The sequence below is a fragment of the Lampris incognitus genome, chromosome 5 (genome assembly GCF_029633865.1).
Source record: "Lampris incognitus isolate fLamInc1 chromosome 5, fLamInc1.hap2, whole genome shotgun sequence".
Taxonomy (NCBI): Eukaryota; Metazoa; Chordata; class Actinopteri; order Lampriformes; family Lampridae; genus Lampris; species Lampris incognitus.
Window position 1 is genome coordinate 63,114,495 of NC_079215.1, and position 18,279 is coordinate 63,132,773.

The window sequence follows — 18,279 nt, forward strand, 5'->3', positions numbered from 1 at the left end:
AACTTGCCACTGTTGCAGTACAACTTGCTGCAACTTGTCACTGTTGCAGTACAACTTGCCACTGTCGCAGTACAACTTGCTGCAACTTGTCACTGTCGCAGTGCAACTTGCCATTGTCACAATACAACTTGCCGCAACCTGTCACCGACACAGCACAACTTGCCGCAACCTGCCACCGACGCAGTACAACGTGCCGCAACCTGCCACCGACGCAGTACAACTTGCCGCAACCTGCCACTGACGCAGTACAACTTGCCGCAACCTGCCACCGACGCAGTACAACTTGCCGCAACCTGCCACTGACGCAGTACAACTTGCCGCAACCTGCCACTGACGCAGTACAACTTGCCGCAACCTGCCACTGACGCAGTAAAACTTGCCGCAAGCTGCCACTGACGCAGTAAAACTTGCCGCAAGCTGCCACTGACGCAGTAAAACTTGCCGCAAGCTGCCACTGACGCAGTAAAACTTGCCGCAAGCTGCCACTGACGCAGTAAAACTTGCCGCAAGCTGCCACTGACGCAGTACAACTTGCCGCAACCTGCCACTGACGCAGTACAACTTGCCGCAACCTGCCACTGACGCAGTACAACTTGCCGCAACCTGTCACTGACGCAGTACAACTTGCTGCAACCTGCCACTGACGCAGTACAACTTGAATAACATGGAATTACAACTATCATGAGGTTCTTTGTGTTTCCTTTGTTCCTGTTCCAATCTCTCTTACAACAACATAGCTTTGTAACTTTGCAGATATTTCTAAGACACCTAAATCAGTTATTGATTTCAATACTGAACCTTGTTTTTACTTTGGTCACTTAAAAAAACAACTGGATGACATAAGATATTCTGTTTGTTACATTTTTTTCTTATATTTTGTCAAATCCAATATATTTATGAATTTTTTCTGCACATACACTTTTGCATTAGAAATCATTTCTGTTTAGAAATATAGAAGACAATTAAACATTTCTGTAAGGAAAAGATAATTGTAAAAAATACTTAACAGAAATTTCTTCATTATACGCGAAGTACTGATCTAATAAATGTAATTTAAACCAACTCACATGTTGGATTAAAAAGTGTTTTGAGTTTTTCATCATCTACAAGTAACTCACCTTTCTTCTGAAGGCGGCATTGTTTTTGTCCTGCTGAATGCTCAACAACACAGTTGACAACTTTCCTGGCGTCCCAGTAGTCTCGCTGCACGCGGACCCGACTGACTCCAAAGTAAGCCCTGTTTTTCTCAACAGCGGGGTACTGAAGTACATCAGGCAGGGCAACTCCCTCAGCGTTGGTGCATCTGAAGCCCAGTGAGGCGGGTGTAAAGTCGGTGGCGAGGCAGCCGAGAGTCACGGTGTCTCCGGTCTCGGGGCCACATTGCTCCAGAGGAAACACAGTAGGGGCCTTTGGTGTGGCTGACAGAGGAGAGACAAACCGTCCTTACAACAGCAATACACACATTACATGTCTCTCTTACTGACAAGTCCTCCTGCAGGAAGTCACACACATTCTAGTGTTGCTCGACTAGAACAGGGGCACAACAACCTCCCTGTGATAACAAAGGTCGTGTTAGTTTCACACCAGTAAGCAGTATATTGAAAGTAATATTTTTTACCATTTATGTACTCAACAAAGTCCCCTGAACATTCCTCAAACTACATAAAAAGTGTTGGTTAACTCAGGCTTTGGAAAACCAGAGAGGAATCTGTGACACTGTCAAATATCGGCTTAGGCATTGCTGTAGCTTATACTGCACATCACACAACCCATTTTAATTTCCACATTTTACACAGCTGAAACACTGCATTCTGCTTTTTAAACTGAAGTTTCCCCTGGATAAGCTCGGCTTTGGTGAAGGCCGTCTGGTAGCAAATACACAGAAAATACCTTTTGCTTTGATTTTACCAGCAATTAGATATAAAAGAGGAATATTTATCACTGCAAAACGCTTGCTAGAATATATTTAAAAAGAACTGTGAAAAATTGAACATTTATATGAGAAATGACACCGACTAAATTAATGCCTAATTAAAATATTTGTTTGAATATTGAAATATTTCCAGACAACTATTTACTGTTATTTTTCATTATTATTTCTATCGGTTTGTATATTTTACTGTTCTGTTCATGTCTTTTTAAAAACTTAAGTGAGAAAAAAAAGAAAAACGCTTGCTAGTTCGTACTTTCCTAAGTAAGCTATTCTATAACGATAATAGTGATAATAATGACAGCACTGTGCTGCGTATCTTTACACTTAATTAACATTTTAAACACATTACGTTGCAACGGCAGAAATCTGAACCTGACATTTGCCAACTCAACACAACCAAACTGCCTCTGGCCGCTCAAACACAAAGTAGAGAAATCTAAATCCTGAGCAAATAATCAGTGTGGGTTTCAAACTGTGCATGATGTTAAAAGTCTTACCTGATGAAACGGTTACTAGTGAGTAGTTAACACCCAGCTATCATCATTACACAATTCATTTCACACGGCCAACCAGAACTACCGTTACCGGCATTATCACTACCTAGTATCCACATCGGTAGTGCCGTGGACCGGCAACTATAACAGCACAGAACATTTTGCAACTGCTGATAAATGAGATTGTAAATGAGCAGTAAAACTACTGTTTTACAGTAGCAACATGTGACCGCCAGATTATATAGGTGCAGTCGTTTCATTTCATCTCTACTTAATCCCAACAGAAAAACACCACAAATTCCAAACTTGCTTCTACCCTAAAATGTGTTATGTTGAAGAAATGAAGATGTGTGTGTGTTATCAGAAATAAGAGTTTCTCTTACCTGATGAGACCGTGACCACCGTGCCTTTTCCCCAGTAGGCAAAATAAGTGTCACAGTGCAGTAACGTCACAGTAACTCTGTACAAAAACCAGTGCCCACAAAAGACTCGACTCTACGTTATCCGTGGCACTTGGCCATTTCAGGAATGTGTTCTCGTTTACTTCTGTGTCTCTGATTGGGTCTATTTAGACACGTCACAAACTGATGTTTAACAAAATACAGAAAAAACACAGAACTAGAAAAACCCACACTGGATGTGCTAATGGCTTATTGTACAAAATATGAAGCTTTGAGGAAATTAACCGGTTTATTCCCAAATGTTTCTTTGCAATTTGAGTACATGCATTTTACTCCTTTGACCTCCCCAACACACAAACTTGATGCCCTTTTTGATTATTTGTTGGATAAGTTGGTGAAATATTAGGTTTTATACTCGGTCACAATAGTGACCGGTGGAAAACAGTGTAGTCAGAATTCATACAAACTGTTCAGTTAGACCGATTTACACATTTAAAATCATAACAGCAACATATGCAACACAGAAGAATGAGACATGGTTAGAATTTACTTCATAACTATTACTGTTGTTCACGTAACACGTTTCAACTTACAATAACACAAAAACTGCCGTTGGCAAGCTCATGTGAGGGTGGCTCATTGATTTATGACCAACAGAAGCCGGGACATGGAAACTAGACACCACGTACAATCCAACACTGTAAAAGTAAAATAAAAGGTGTCATCCATTATCCATACCGCTTATCCTGCTCTCAGGGTCGCGGGGATACTGGAGCCTGTCTCAGCAGTCATTGGGCGGCAAGCAGGGAGACACCCTGGACAGGCCACCAGGCCATCACACAGGGCCGATACACCCACATTCATACCTAGGGACAATGTAGTACGGCCAATTCACCTGACCTACATGTCTTTGGACTGTGGGAGGAAACCGGAACATCTGGAGGAAACCCACGCAGACACGGGGAGAACATGCAAACGCCACACAGTGGATGACCTCGGGCGACCCCCAAGGTTGGACTACCCCGGGGCTCGAACCCAGGACCTTCTTGCTGTGAGGCGACCGCGCTAACCACACCCCTTTGGAGCAATAAACAGTAAACCAAAACCCGAATAAACATTAACATTGAAATAGGCTACTACAGTCTGAAATTGTACATTAGCTTACTTCTGATGATTACAGCAGGAGACGACGGGGCTTCGTATTGAACACTGAATTTATGTCATTATAGTCCAACGAATCTGTCAGGATTTTTTTTTTGGAATTTTCTGCTTTCATTGGATAGTGATAGTAGAAAAAGAGGGGATGCCATGCAGCAAAGGGTGCTAGGCTCCACAATTTATATCCAAACCGGATTGTTTTGCCCCTGATGAATGCTTGCAACATGCCTGCCACAATAAGTATCATAATTTCGTCAACCGACAACCATTTTGACTATGGCATCGTTTTGTAAGACTCATTCAGTGCACTGAAGATGGGCTGTACTTTGTAGGAAGGGTTGCTGTTGGCCTTTGAGTCATCTATCAGATGGATTGACTGCAGGAGTGGGAGGTGGGGAACACCAATTAGTTCTCATGGACATCTGTCTCATCCTCCAGAGAGTTCACCTCTGCATCGCCATTCATAGTCTACCTGTAATACACCCGCCGGTCCAATGTGTCAGGGTCACGGTTTGCCTTGCTCAGGCGTGAAAAGTACACGCGTGTCTGAAGGTGCAGTGCCAGCAGGGGGCGATGATTAGGGTTAGGGGTCGACTCTCTACCGCCAAATGAAATGTAATTAACATGACAACACTCATAAGCAACAGAAAAAATATTTAAAAAAATATAGCAGCCACGTATACCTGATGGGGAGGGATTTTGGAAAATGCTGCATGCTTCTTTTCCTCCGTGGGGAGTTGCTGGCATTGTGCTAATCATCGCCCCCTGCTGGCATTGCACCGTCATATACGCGTGTACTTTTCACGCCTGAGCGAGGCAAACCGTGACATTGACACGTTGGACCGGCGGGTGAATTACATGTTTTGGCGTGATACTGGGCTGCGGTCACAATTGGGACCATTAACAAATTTACACCTCTTACGACCAAAATATATATGCAGGAGTACAATTCTCAATATATTTCAGTAGTACAGCCTTTAAAGAATATATGTACCAAATATTATAGTTCTATCTGTTAATTAAGGTGTTTCACTTACTTCCTTTTGTAGAAGTCTGAGGAAGACATCTTCTTCCTGAGGCACAAGCAGGAAGGGTAGAGGCTAGTTCCCATCGATGCAGAGAACGGAAATGGAGTAGAGAACGGTCAACTGAGCATGCGCGAAATGCCTCTACCATGCCTCCACACGCCCTGCGTAGCATCCAGGCGCTAGGATTCTAGGAAGACCCACCCCTACTCTGCGTCTGATTAGTTAACTTTAACCCTAACCCCGCCCTAGCCCTAACCTTAACCTACCCAAACAACGGAGGCAACGAGTACTTGCGCATGCTCAGTTGACCGTTCTCTGCATCGATGGGAACTAGCCTCTACCAAGCAGGTAGTAAGCTGGTCTGGTCATGTGACCTTTCACACTGGTCACATGACATTGGTAAGTTTTAGTCAAGACAATCTATTTTCCATTTAAAAGTTGAATTTCTTGCCCAAAGCCAACAACAACAGCACTTTTAGAGATTCCAGAAAAACAAAAACAATTCATGTTAACCGGGGCTGCAAGGCTGAACCCAATATGCCGACACAGACAGACTAACGACCGGAGACAGGGGCTGGGCAGAGCAGGCAGGACTGTGGGAAACATGGGGAGCTGGGTCTAGATGAGGAAACAGGCAATGTCGCAACATAAAGGCCAGAAGTGTAGGCTGAACTGCGCAGGCACTACGGTCTGACAAGGTGGATGTGGCAAGGCTGGGTACATAAGGGGTAGGGTTGATTGCTGTAAATGAGATGCAGGTGGTGTACCTCTGCTCTGCTTGCCAAACACCTGCCTCCAATCCTGAAGACACATACACACACAAACAGGAGACAGCGAAACTAGGGCAGGGGGAGTAGCCAAGATAAGGGAGACAATTAGGGAGACTGGGTCAAAGAGGGTGAGTCCTGGGAGGGCCCCCCCACAGGCTTGTCACCCCCCCCCCCACGGGGTTGTCAGGATGGAGCTCATGGAAAGCTCGGATGAGCGGAAGGTCCAGGATGTGATTTTGAGGGACCCAGCAGCATTCCTCAGGACCATATCCCCCCCAATCCACCAGTTACTACAGGGTGGCCCCGATGGAGTACGTCCAGAAGCCACCGGATGGGATATACTGGGCTGCCATCCCATGCATGGAGGGGCCACTGCTGGGGGGAACAAGGGACTGGAGAAGACGGGCTTCAGATGGGAGACATGGAACATGGGGTGCACCTGAAGGACGGCTGGGAGTTTGAGCCGTACTGCCACTGGGTTAATAACCTTGTCCACTGGGAAAGGACCAACGAAGTGGTGAGAGAGCTTCTTGGATTCCACCTTCAGCAGCAGGTCCTTGGTGGAAAGCTACACCTCTTGATCAGGGACATACGCAGGAGCTGGGGTGCGGTGACGGTTAACCTGGGACTGGGTGGAGACATGGAGCAGGGCAGCGCAGGCCTGATTCCAGATGCGCCAGCAGCCTTGTAGGTTGGCCTGCACCGATGGCACTGCAACTTTACCCTCCGACTTTATCAGGACTTGGAACACAGCAGGTGCATTCATCAGGCCGAATGGCATAATTAGGTACTTAAAGTGTCGGAGAAGTTTTTTAAATACCATTTTTCATTCATCCCCCTCTCGCATGCACACAAGGTAGTAGGCATTGCTGAGATCCCACTTAGAAAGAAAACACCACGGCACCGTGGAGGGAGAAAAAAGCAGAGCTGATTAGTGGCAACGGATATTTGTTCTTAACAGTAATCTGATTAAGGCTGTGAAAGACAATGCACGGTCTAAGTGGGCCATCTTTCTTACTTACAAAGAAAAACCCTGCATCCACTGGAGAAGAAGAGGGGCATATATCTCTCCAGCCAGGGAGTCACAAATGTATGTTTCCATGGCCTCTTGTTCCGGCCAGGAGAGGTTGTAAAGCCAGCTGCTGAGCAGAGGCACTCCAGGTTCCAAGTCTATGGCACAGTTATAGGGCCGGCGGGGAGGTAGAGACAGAGCCTGGTGTTAGCTAAAAACTGAGGATAGATCATGATATACTGAGGGAACTGTGGAGAGGTCTAGTGGCTCAGGAAAATACTGCAAACTGGGGAGAGTTGGAGCAGAGGCTGAGTGCAAAAAGTTACAATGGCAAAATTAACTCCATGCATTAACCCTACCCATGATCCAGTTGAAGTATGGGTTGGGGAGTTTCAAGCACGGGTGCCCAAGAACTACGGGAAAATGGGGGCTGTCAATGATGTGAAAACTGATCTTTTCCTGGTGGTAGCCGGAGAGATGGAGGAGGACAGGAATGGTCTTCTCCATGACATGGGCAAGGCCATTTAGAGAGTTGGCCTCCAGAGGCGGGTCGATGGGAGTGGTGTCCAGAGTGAACTGTCTGGCCACTTGCTGGCCTAAAAAAACTCGCATCAGCACTGGAGTCAAGAAGAGCAGACAGAGAACAATGCTGGCCCCGCCACACCAAAGTGGCATCCAGTTGATGGCGAGAGAGGGAGGAGTAAGTGGTTCAGCTCAGCAGTATCTCTCCCACAACTGCCGAGCCGACTCTTGCTGGGTGCACTGGCCAGCGGCTATAGACAACAGTATAGACAAGCAGTATAGACAACTCCTCAGGTTGAACGACCACTGACATTGCTCTGTGGAAAGGCGAGTCCGGCCCAGCCGCATGGGTTCCTGGTTGGGTGGAGTCTGGGGAACAGAAGCAATCAATACAGATGAAATAGGCATGGAGGAGACAAAAGCAGACTGCTTTTGCCTTCTCCCTTTGGTGCTCCTGAAGGTGGTTATCAATTCGGATGGCTAAAGCAATGAGTTCATTGAGCCCACTAGGCTCCGCCCGGGACACGACTCATCCTTGATGTTTTCTTTAAGCCCATGTTGAAACGTCTCCTGGAGAGACTCATGAATCCAGCTTCTCTCCACGACGAGAGCCCGGAATTCAATTTCGGCCACACTACAGTTACCCTGCCGGAGAGACATGAGCTGCCTTGTTGCATCCTTACCTCGAACTGGATGATCAAAAACCTTCCTCATCTCCAGAGTGAAGCTGGCATACATGGCGCAGACAGTGGTTTGCCTCTCCCACACCGCGGTTGCCCAGGCAAACTTGGGACCTCGGAGCAAACCAATCACATAAGTGATTTTTGCTCTCTCTCACTGGCATACATATGTATGAGGTTGTTGTTCCAAAACTAGAGAACACTGCAACAGAAAGGCTTGGCAAACCCCTGAGATCACCATCATATATCTCAGGAGCAGGGATAGATGGTTTGCGAGACAGGGGTGTGGAACTGGACACTACAGGGAAGTTCAGGGCAGCCACATTGCTTTGGAGGTCAATGAGGGACTGCACAACGGCACTGATTTGGTCCATAACAGGTCTCAGGGTCTTGTCATGCTACCCGAGTAGTATGTCCTGATTGGCGAGCGCTTGCTGGGGCCCGTCTGTGGTGGCTGCGTCCATACTGGCCAGATCGTACCGTTAACTGGGGCTGCAAGACTGAACCCAATATGCCAACACAGACAGACTCAAGGCAGGGTTTCAGTAAAATAAGTCTTTTAATGCCAGGCAAGATGAGAGGCTGGCAGAGTGAGGAGCAGACAGGAAACATTGGGTCCACGGCAAGAGCTCATAGGGGAGGGGACCTTGACCAAACCGGGGAGCAGAAAGCCAAGCGGTGTTCCCTGGAAACAGACCAACGACTGAAGGCAGGGGCTGGGCAGAGCAGGCAGGACCAATATTTGATAAATAAACTGTGAATACCCCTCCTTGAATACCAATCTTTTCAAGATGGAGAAGTTTAGAAAAATGCTTGGATGCCTGTAGCACACTAAGCTGTGCTAATATTTTGGATTTGCAGTCTGTTTATTATTACCTGAAGTTACATTTTAAAGGTTTATCTAATGGTTTTGTATGTTTACTCAGTCACTGCCCTCACACTCATGTACAATACACTGGTTGTGCAAACTCAATGCTTGCTAAGCTGACTGATAGTTTTGACAGGACTCTCTATACTAGTAGTTTTCAATCCATTCTTCAGCGATCTCCAGTACTGCTAGTTTTCTATTCTGCCCGGTGGTTAATTTGATTCAGCTGTAGTGTTAGGTATTCCAGTTTTCAATTAGGTAGATTTTAGATTTGGCACAAAGGCAATTAGCGAGAAAAGAAATCATAGGGATGCTTTCCAATAAGGCAACACAACCGATCATGTTACATGGAGATGAACTGCTAATGATCACTACGCTTGTGCAAAGAACTGAAATAGTTCAACTCACCAAGTCAGAGCACACTGCAGAGGCTTTAATTAATACATTTCCTTAACCCCCCAAAAAAGTCTTGTTTTGCAAAAGCCAGTCACTATAGCCAGTTAAACTGAAACTTGTAGATGAGAATGACTATAGCTACTCCACCACAAAGTTATTTAAAACAAATATTGCAGCAGAGTATGGGGTGAAACATTATCAAACGATCTCAAACTACGCCAGCTACTGAAATGAACGTATTTAGGTCAAGCTGTAGTAACAAAGCCAAAAACAACTGCACCCCTGTGGACACATTTTGGTTTTAAGCCAAATAAAAAAGGAGAGCTCAATAACTTGGAGGAAGCAATATGTCATTTCTTTGTCTAGTTCAGTAATGGGCTTTGTCTACAAAAGTGATTACAAAACCTAAAAGGCAAAGAAAAATGTCATATATTTATATGTTCCAGTGTTTGATGTCAATAAATGGTTGTTCCTCGTAAGGTGTATGTGTATTATTACATTGTTATTAGGGTTATACCATAATCATTGCATAAAATGGATAAAAGACAGTTATCTGAATGACAATCAGTCGTCAGCTAAAACGTCATGATGGTGAAAGCACTAGTTAGAGTTACCATTAACAGTTAGCATGGACAGCAACCAGAGTAGCGCTAGTTAGAGTTAGCATTAACAGTTAGCATGGACAGCTAGAGTAGCATTAGTTAGAGTTAGCATTTACAGTTAGCATGGACAGCAACTAGAGTAACACTAGTTAGAGTTAGCATTAACAGTTAGCATGGACAGCAACTAGAGTAGCACTAGTCAGCGTTAGCATTAATAGTTTGCATGGACAGCAACTAGAGTAGCACTAGTTAGCGTTAGCATTAACAGTTTGCATGGACAGCAACTATAGGGGAAAAGTATTGAATCATTGTCATTGATACCTGTCTCTAAAATCATTGTTGTCTTACAGTATATTGTCTTTCTTATGTGTATCCTGTTTGATGCACCTGACTTGAAAAGCAATTTGCTTTCAAGGACAATAAACCAACTATCTACTCAGGGCTCATATTAGTGTCCAGGCTATATCACACTCCTGTAGTCAGGGCATTACAGTTTAAGTGGATACGATCAGGTATGCCATAATATATTAACATGGTGATTTAACATACCTTATATAGTGAAAAGAACAATTGCAAAAAGTGACATAACATAAACAACCCACTAGCTTGCCTGTTGCAACAATGTGATTGGATAATTAAAATCACAATAAACTTGGTTGAGACAGATATTGTAATATTTTCTGGTGTTGCAGCATTTTCAGTCTCGGAGTTAGAACCCTTGGTTGCTGCCTTTGTTTCAACGTGAAGTTCCAATTTGTTGACATGAAGCGGAAGCACCTGGTGTGGTGAAGATTGTTTCCTGTCTGTTACATAAACATTAACCAGTGAGGAAGTTGCCTTATGCCTTGCTCCCACAACCACAACGTATGCACACTTTATTCAGTTTCTGTTCCGAGACTCCATCATGTTTTGCCTGTTTTGACTTTGTAGCTTATTGCTTATGTTTCACTTAATATGCAGAATTGATATTGCACCTTCATACTTATAAATAAGTTAAACTTCACATACATATGAACATAACTTATGTATTTATTCCTCCCAGCCATGGCTGGGAGAAATAAATACAAAATAAATACAAGAGAGAAAGAAAGAAATACAAACACTCCTTCTTCAGCAGTTACTGTTAGGGTGACCACAAGTGATACCCAACAGCCCTCCAGCAGGGCATCATTGTAAATATGTTGCATGCTTGGTCCACATTCCCTGCATAAAAAAGCTAAAAATAAAACTTAAAACCTAAAAAAGATACAGATCTGTGCACTTCATGTTATTTTTGGTCATTATGGCATTTCAGTGTTTTCCACGGGTTGACCATTTACTTGTGGTGGTGGTTGTCTGACCTGTGGGATGGGGGATGGGGTTTGGGGGGGTGCTACTGTAGTTTAGACAAGTAAAACACAAGTTTGTGAATTACTCAGTAGTATTGTATGGATATTCATACAGATAAATAACTTCTAAGGCTGGGCCCGAATATCGATGTATTTTTCAATTATTATTATTTATTTTTTTGCTAAATGTAGGCTATCAATAAAGGTGAACTGCAAAATATACACTCACTGGCCACTTTATTAGGTACACCTTGCTAGTACCGGGTTGGACCCCCTTTTGCCTTCAGAACTGCCTTAATCCTTCGTGGCATAGATTCAACAAGGTACTGGAAACATTCCTCAGAGAGTTTGGTCCATATTGACATGATAGCATCACGCAGTTGCTGCAGATTTGTCGGCTGCACATCCATGATGCGAATCTCCCGGTCCACCACACCCCAAAGGTGCTCTATTGGATTGAGATCTGGTGACTGTGGAGGCCATTTGAGTACAGTGAACTCATTGTCATGTTTAAGAAACCAGTCTGAGATGATTCGAGCTTTATGACATGGCGCGTTATCCTGCTGGAAGTAGCCATCAGAAGATGGGAACACTGTGGTCATAAAGGGATGGACATGGTCAGCAACAATACTCAGGTAGGCTGTGGCGTTGACACGATGCTCAATTGGTACCAAGGGGCCCAAAGTGTGCCAAGAAAATATCCCCCACACCATTACACCACCACCACCAGCCTGAACCGTTGATACAAGGCAGGATGGATCCATGCTTTCATGTTGTTGACGCCAAATTCTGACCCTACCATCCGACTGTCGCAGCAGAAATCGAGACTCATCAGACCAGGCAACGTTTTTCCAATCTTCTATTGTCCAATTTTGGTGAGCCTGTGCGAATTGTAGCCTCAGTTTCCTGTTCTTAGCTGACAGGAGTGGCACCCGGTGTGGACTTCTGCTGCTGCTGTAGCCCATCTGCCTCAAGGTTCGACGTGTTGTGCATTCAGAGATGCTCTTCTGCATACCTCGGTTGTAATGAGTGGTTATTTGAGTTACTGTTGCCTTTCTATCAGCTCGAACCAGTCTGGCCATTCTCCTCTGACCTCTGGCATCAACAAGGCATTTTCGCCCACAGAACTGCCGCTCACTGGATATTTTCTCTTTTTCGGACCATTCTCTGTAAACCCTAGAGATGGTTGTGCGTGAAAATCCCAGCAGATCAGCAGTTTCTGAAATACTCAGACCAGCCCGTCTGGCACCAACAACCATGCCACGTTCAAAGTCACTTAAATCACCTTTCTTCCCCATTCTGATGCTCGGTTTGAACTGCAGCAAATCGTCTTGACCATGTCTACATGCCTAAATGCATTGAGTTGCTGCCATGTGATTGGCTGATTAGAAATTTGCGTTAACGAGCAGTTGGACAGGTGTGCCTAATAAAGTGGCTGGTGAGTGTATTTGTCTGCCCATTCTTTTCTCTTTTTTCATTTTTGGACCCCCCCCCCTTTTCTCCCGAACTGTACCCATCCCCACTCTTTCCCCACCTTCTCTGCCGATTCGGGAGGGCTGCAGAATGCCACGTGCCTCCTCCGATACATGTGGAGTCACCATCCGCTTCTTTTCACCTGACAGTGAGGAGTTTCGCCAGGGGGACGTAGCACGTGGGAGGATCACGCTATTCCCCCCAGTCCCACTCTTCATCCTCTTCATAGCTGCCCTCACTTCTTCCTTGCTAATCCAAAGCACTTCCTGATTCACTATCCCCTCATCATCCAACCTTCTCTCTCTATCATGTTCTTCATTCATCAGCCCCTCAAAGTACTCCTTCCACCTCCTCAGCACACTCTCCTCGCTTGTCAGCACATTTCCAGCTCTATCCTTGATCGCTCTAACCTGCTGCACATCCTTCCCAGCTCGGTCCCTCTGTCTAGCCAATCGGTACAAGTCTTTTTCTCCTTCCTTAGTGTCTAACCTCTTCATCTCTCTGACTATCCCACTTCTTCTTTGCCAACCTCTTCCTCTGCATACTTTGCTGTACTTCCTACTCTACTGACCCACCTAAGCAAATCTCATCCTGCTCAACAATCCTCACAAAACGATAGCTTTTCACCATTCAAGTGCCACATTTGCAACACCAATCTTCTTTCTACTGAAACTATTTCGACACATTGGGAAACATTTGAAAATCATGACTCTGTCAGTTGTATATTGGCTGGTTGCTCATACCAAACAAATCCTAGTGGCGCTTTCAATACTCACAAATGGAGAAAGCATACGCCCAAGGCCGGATTAAAGTAACATAAATATATATATATATATATATATATATAGAGAGAGAGAGAGAGAGAGAGAGAGAGAGAGAGAGAGACAGAGAGAGAGACAAAGAGAGAGAGAGAAACAGGCATGTACTGTCTCAGAGAATTTACTTGAATCGCTGGATTATATATAAATTCTCATACACACACACACGATATATATATATATATATATATATATATCATTTTGTTAAAATAAACACTTATCAGTAGAGAAAGTGCTCAACAAATAAGGAGGAAAGCAAAAAAAAATTGTTTACTTGACTCACTAGTATGTATATATATATATATAATGCTATCTAATAATTGTTGATATACATCCTAAGCTTGTACAGATCTTTGTCTCTCATGTGAGGTTTTTGTCATGGTGTTTATCACTGTGTGTATCCCCCAGTTCACAGTGATAAACACCATTACAAAAACCTAAGCTGCTGCAGTCTGTAGCTGCCACAGGCTTTTCTGAGCAACCTGATCTGAAAAACTTGTTATTTTTCTCATAAATCAGTCGACCTTTACCTACAACACATTTTATACATTCACGCATAGACAAGAAAAAAACAAAATCAATGAAATAGTAATATAAAAACAAGAAGAAAATAATCAGTACCAGAGCACTGAAAGATTATAATCAACCAAACAAGAAGAATAGGCTATGGAGTTTCAAGATTAAGTTAAATAATAAACAGAGCCAATCAAAAGCCTCACTAAAATGTCACTGAGTGAAATCCAGACTGAAAAGTTTTTAGTTAGTAGTGAAATTCTGGCTCAGTGTTAAAGCAGCCCCACCTTGCTTTTTATTTATTTATTTATTTATTGGATTATTAAAAAGGGAGTTTAAAGATATCAGTGACATACAGCAACATATTCTGGGAGCATATTATTCCATAGAGTAATAGTAAAATGTATTTTGACACAGCTGGTAACTAGTATAAAGAGTATAAGACATGAGCCATATGGTCTCTCTTCTTCTTGCCAGTCTAAACCTTGGCAACAAAATTATGTACATGTTGTAGTTTTCCTATTTTCTTTTTGGGGAGGCTTGAAAGCAACACATTTTAGTGGTCCATTCTGCTCATAAAGAAGACTTTTTTTTGTGTCAGTGAGGCAGAAAATTTGATTTACTTCATTGATATATTTCAGGTGGTAAAACACACTTTTGGAGACATTTTTCATCCGGTCAACCTCTGAAACAATCAAACTGACAAATTGTTTGAAACAGGAATCAAGCAATAGCTATGTTAAAAAATGACTGTCTTCCACAATAACCAAACAAGCAGACAAACAAATGAAAAAAAAACCAAACAATGTTAATTGGCTAGGCCTTAAAGAGGGCTTCCTTTTCCCCTAATCAGCTGTCAAAATTTATATATATATATATATATATATATATATATATTCAATTTATTGTTATTAAAAACAATGGCAGGCACATGTTAAAAATGAAAATATATATATATGTTATGTAATAATTGTTAATATACATTCTGAGCTCGTGCAGATCTCTTGTCTCATGTGAGGTTTTTGTCATGGTGTTTATCACTGTGTATCCATCCCCCAGTTCACAGTGATAAACACCATTACAAAAACCTAAGCTGCTGCAGTCTGTAGCTGCCACAGGCTTTTCTGAGCAATCTGATCTGGAAAACTTGTTATTTTTCTCATAAATCAGTCAACCTGTACCTACAAAAAATTTTATACATTCATGCATAGACAAGAAAAAACAAAATCAATGAAAAATATAAAAACAAGAAGAAAATAATCGGTACCACAGCACTGAAAGATTATAATCAACCAAACAAGAAGAATAGGCTACGGAATTTCAAGATTAAGTTAAATAAGAAACAGAGCCAATCAAAAGCCTCACTAAAATGTCACTGAGTCAAATCCAGACTGAAAAGTTTTTAGTTAGTAGTGAAATTCTGGCTCAGTGTTAAAGCAGCCCCACCTTGCTTTTTATTTATTTATTTATTTATTGGATTATTCAAAAGGGAGTTTACAGATATCAGTGACATACAGCAACATATTCTGGGAGCATATTATTTGTATGAACAGATCCATAGATTAATATTAAAATGTATTTTGACACAGCTGGTAACTAGTATAAAGAGTATAAGACATGAGCCATATAGTCTCTCTTCTTCTTGTCAGTCAAAACCTTTGCGACAAAATTATGTACATGCTGTAGTTTTCCTATTTTCTTTTTGGGGAGGCTTGAAAGCAACACATTTTAGTGGTCCATTCTGCTCGTAAAGAACAAAATGTTTTGTGTCAGTGAGGCAGAAAATTCGACTTACTTCATTGATATATTTCAGGTGGTAAAACACACTTTTGGAGACATTTTTCATCCGGTCAACCTCTGAAACAGTCAAACTGACAAATTGTTTGAAACAGGAATCAAGCAATAGCTATGTTCAAAAATGACTGTCTTCCACAACAACAAAACGAGCAGACAAACAAATTTAAAAAACAAAAAACAAATGTTAATTGCCTAGGCCTTAAAGAGGGCTTCCTTTTCCCCTCATCAGCTCTCCAAAAAATAAATAAATAAATATTTATATATGTATATGTATGTATATATATGTATATATAAATAATATAGTGAGTCGAGTAAATTATCTTTTATTTTGCTCCTTATTTGTTGAGCACTTTCCCTACCGTTGAGTGTTTCTTTTAAGTTATATATACAGTGCATCCAGAAAGTATTAACACCCCTTCACTTTCCCCCCATTTTGTTATGTTACAGCCTTATTCCAAAGTGGATTAAATTCCTTTTTTTTCTCATCAATCTACACACAATACCCCATAATGACAAAGTGAAAAAGGTTTTGTAGACATTTTTGCAAATTTATTAAAAATAAAAAACTGAAATATTGCATGTATATAAGTATTCACACCCTTTGCTATGGCACTCAAAATTGAGCTCAGGTTCACCCTTTTTCCACTGATCATCCTTGAGATGTTTCTACATCTTGATTGGAGTCCACCTGTAGTAAATGCGATTGATCGGGCATGATTTGGAAAGGCACACCCCTGTCTATATAAGGTCCCACTGCTGACAGTACATGTCAGAGCAGAAACCAAGCCATGAAGTTAAAGGAATTGTCTGTGGAGCTCCGAGACAGGATTGTATCGAGGCACAGATCTGGGGAAGGGTACAAAACATTTCTACAGCTTTGAAAGTCCCAAAGAGCACAGTGGTCTCCATCATTTGTAAATGGAAGAAGTTTGGATCCACCAGGACTCGTCATACAGCTGGCCGCCCAGCCAAACTGAGCAATCGGGGGAGAAGGGCCTTGGTCAGGGAGGTGACCAAGAACCCGATGGTCACTCTGACAGAGCTCCAGCGGTCCTCTGTGGAGATGGGAGAACCTTCCAGAGGGAAAACCATCTCTGCAGCACTCCACCAATCAGGCCTTTATGGTAGAGTGGCCAGACAGAAGCCTCTGCTCAGTAAAAGGCACATGACAGCCTGCTTGGAGTTTGCCAGAAAGCACTTAAAGGACTCTCAGACCATGAGAAACAAGATTCTCTGGTCTGATGAAACCAAGATTGAACTCTTGGCCTGAACGTCAAACGTCACGTCTGGAGGAAACCAGGCACCTCTCATCACCTTGCTAATACCATCCCTACAGTGAAGCATGGTGGTGGCAGCATCATGCTGTGGGGATGTTTTTCAGTGGCAGGAACTGGGAGACTAGTCAGGATCGAGGGAAAGATGAATGGAGCAAAGTACAGAGAGATCCTTGATGAAAACCTGCTCCAGAGCGCTCAGGACCTCAGACTGAGGCGAAGGTTTACCTTTCAACACGACAATGACCCTAAGCACACAGCCAAGACAACTAAGGAGTGGCTTTGGGACAAGTCTGTGAATTTCCTTGAGTGGCCCAGCCAGAGCCCAGACTTGACCCCCATTGAACATCTCTGGAAAGCCATGAAAATAGCTGTGCAGCGACGCTCCCCATCTAACCTTACAGAGCTCGAGAGGATCTGCAGAGAAGAATGGGAGAAATACCCCAAATATAGGTATGCCAAGCTTGTAGCTTCATACCCACGAAGACCTGAGGCTGTAATCGCTGCCAAGGGTGCCTCAACCAAGTACTGAGTAAAGGGTGTGAATACTTATGTACATGCAATATTTCAGTTTTTTATTTTTAATAAAATTGCAAAAATTTCTACAAAACCTTTTTCGGTCTGTCATTATGGGGTATTGTGTGTAGATTGATGAGGGAAAAAAAGGAATTTAATCCATTTTGGAATAAGGCTGTAACATAACAAAATGTGGGGAAAGTGAAGGGGTGTGAACACTTACCGGATGCACTGTATATACACACATTCAATTTATTGTCATTAAATCAATGTGCAGGCACATGTAAAAAATGAGATAAATAAATAAATAAATAAATATGTTATCTAATAATTGTTGATATACATCCTGAGCTTGTGCAGATCTTTTGTCTCATGTGAGGTTTTTGTCATGGTGTTTATCACTGTGTGTACCCACCCAGGTCACAGTGATAAACACCATTACAAAAACCTAAGCTGCTGCAGTCTGTAGCTGCCACAGGCTTTTCTGAGCAACCTGATCTGAAAAACTTGTTATTTTTCTCATAAATCAGTCAACCTGTACCTACAACACATTTTATACATTCATGCATAGACAAGAAAAAACAAAATCAATGAAATAATATAAAAACAATAAGAAAATAATCGGTACCACAGCACTGAAAGATTATAATCAATCAAACAAGAAGAATAGGCTACGGAATTTCAAGATTAAGTTAA

General features: G+C 42.7%; 1 protein-coding gene across 1 annotated transcript in view; it reads right to left on the bottom strand.

Moving 5' to 3' along the window:
* LOC130113248 (immunoglobulin mu heavy chain-like) overlaps positions 1–18,279 on the bottom strand; it is a 192,585-nt gene that overhangs the window by 15,627 nt on the left and 158,679 nt on the right. The window contains exons 4-5 of the mRNA XM_056280816.1: positions 2,811–2,857; positions 1,119–1,418 (exon numbers count right to left, since the gene is read on the bottom strand). Of these exons, the coding sequence (XP_056136791.1) occupies positions 1,119–1,418; positions 2,811–2,857 (347 nt within the window). The remainder of the gene's footprint in view (positions 1–1,118; positions 1,419–2,810; positions 2,858–18,279) is intronic.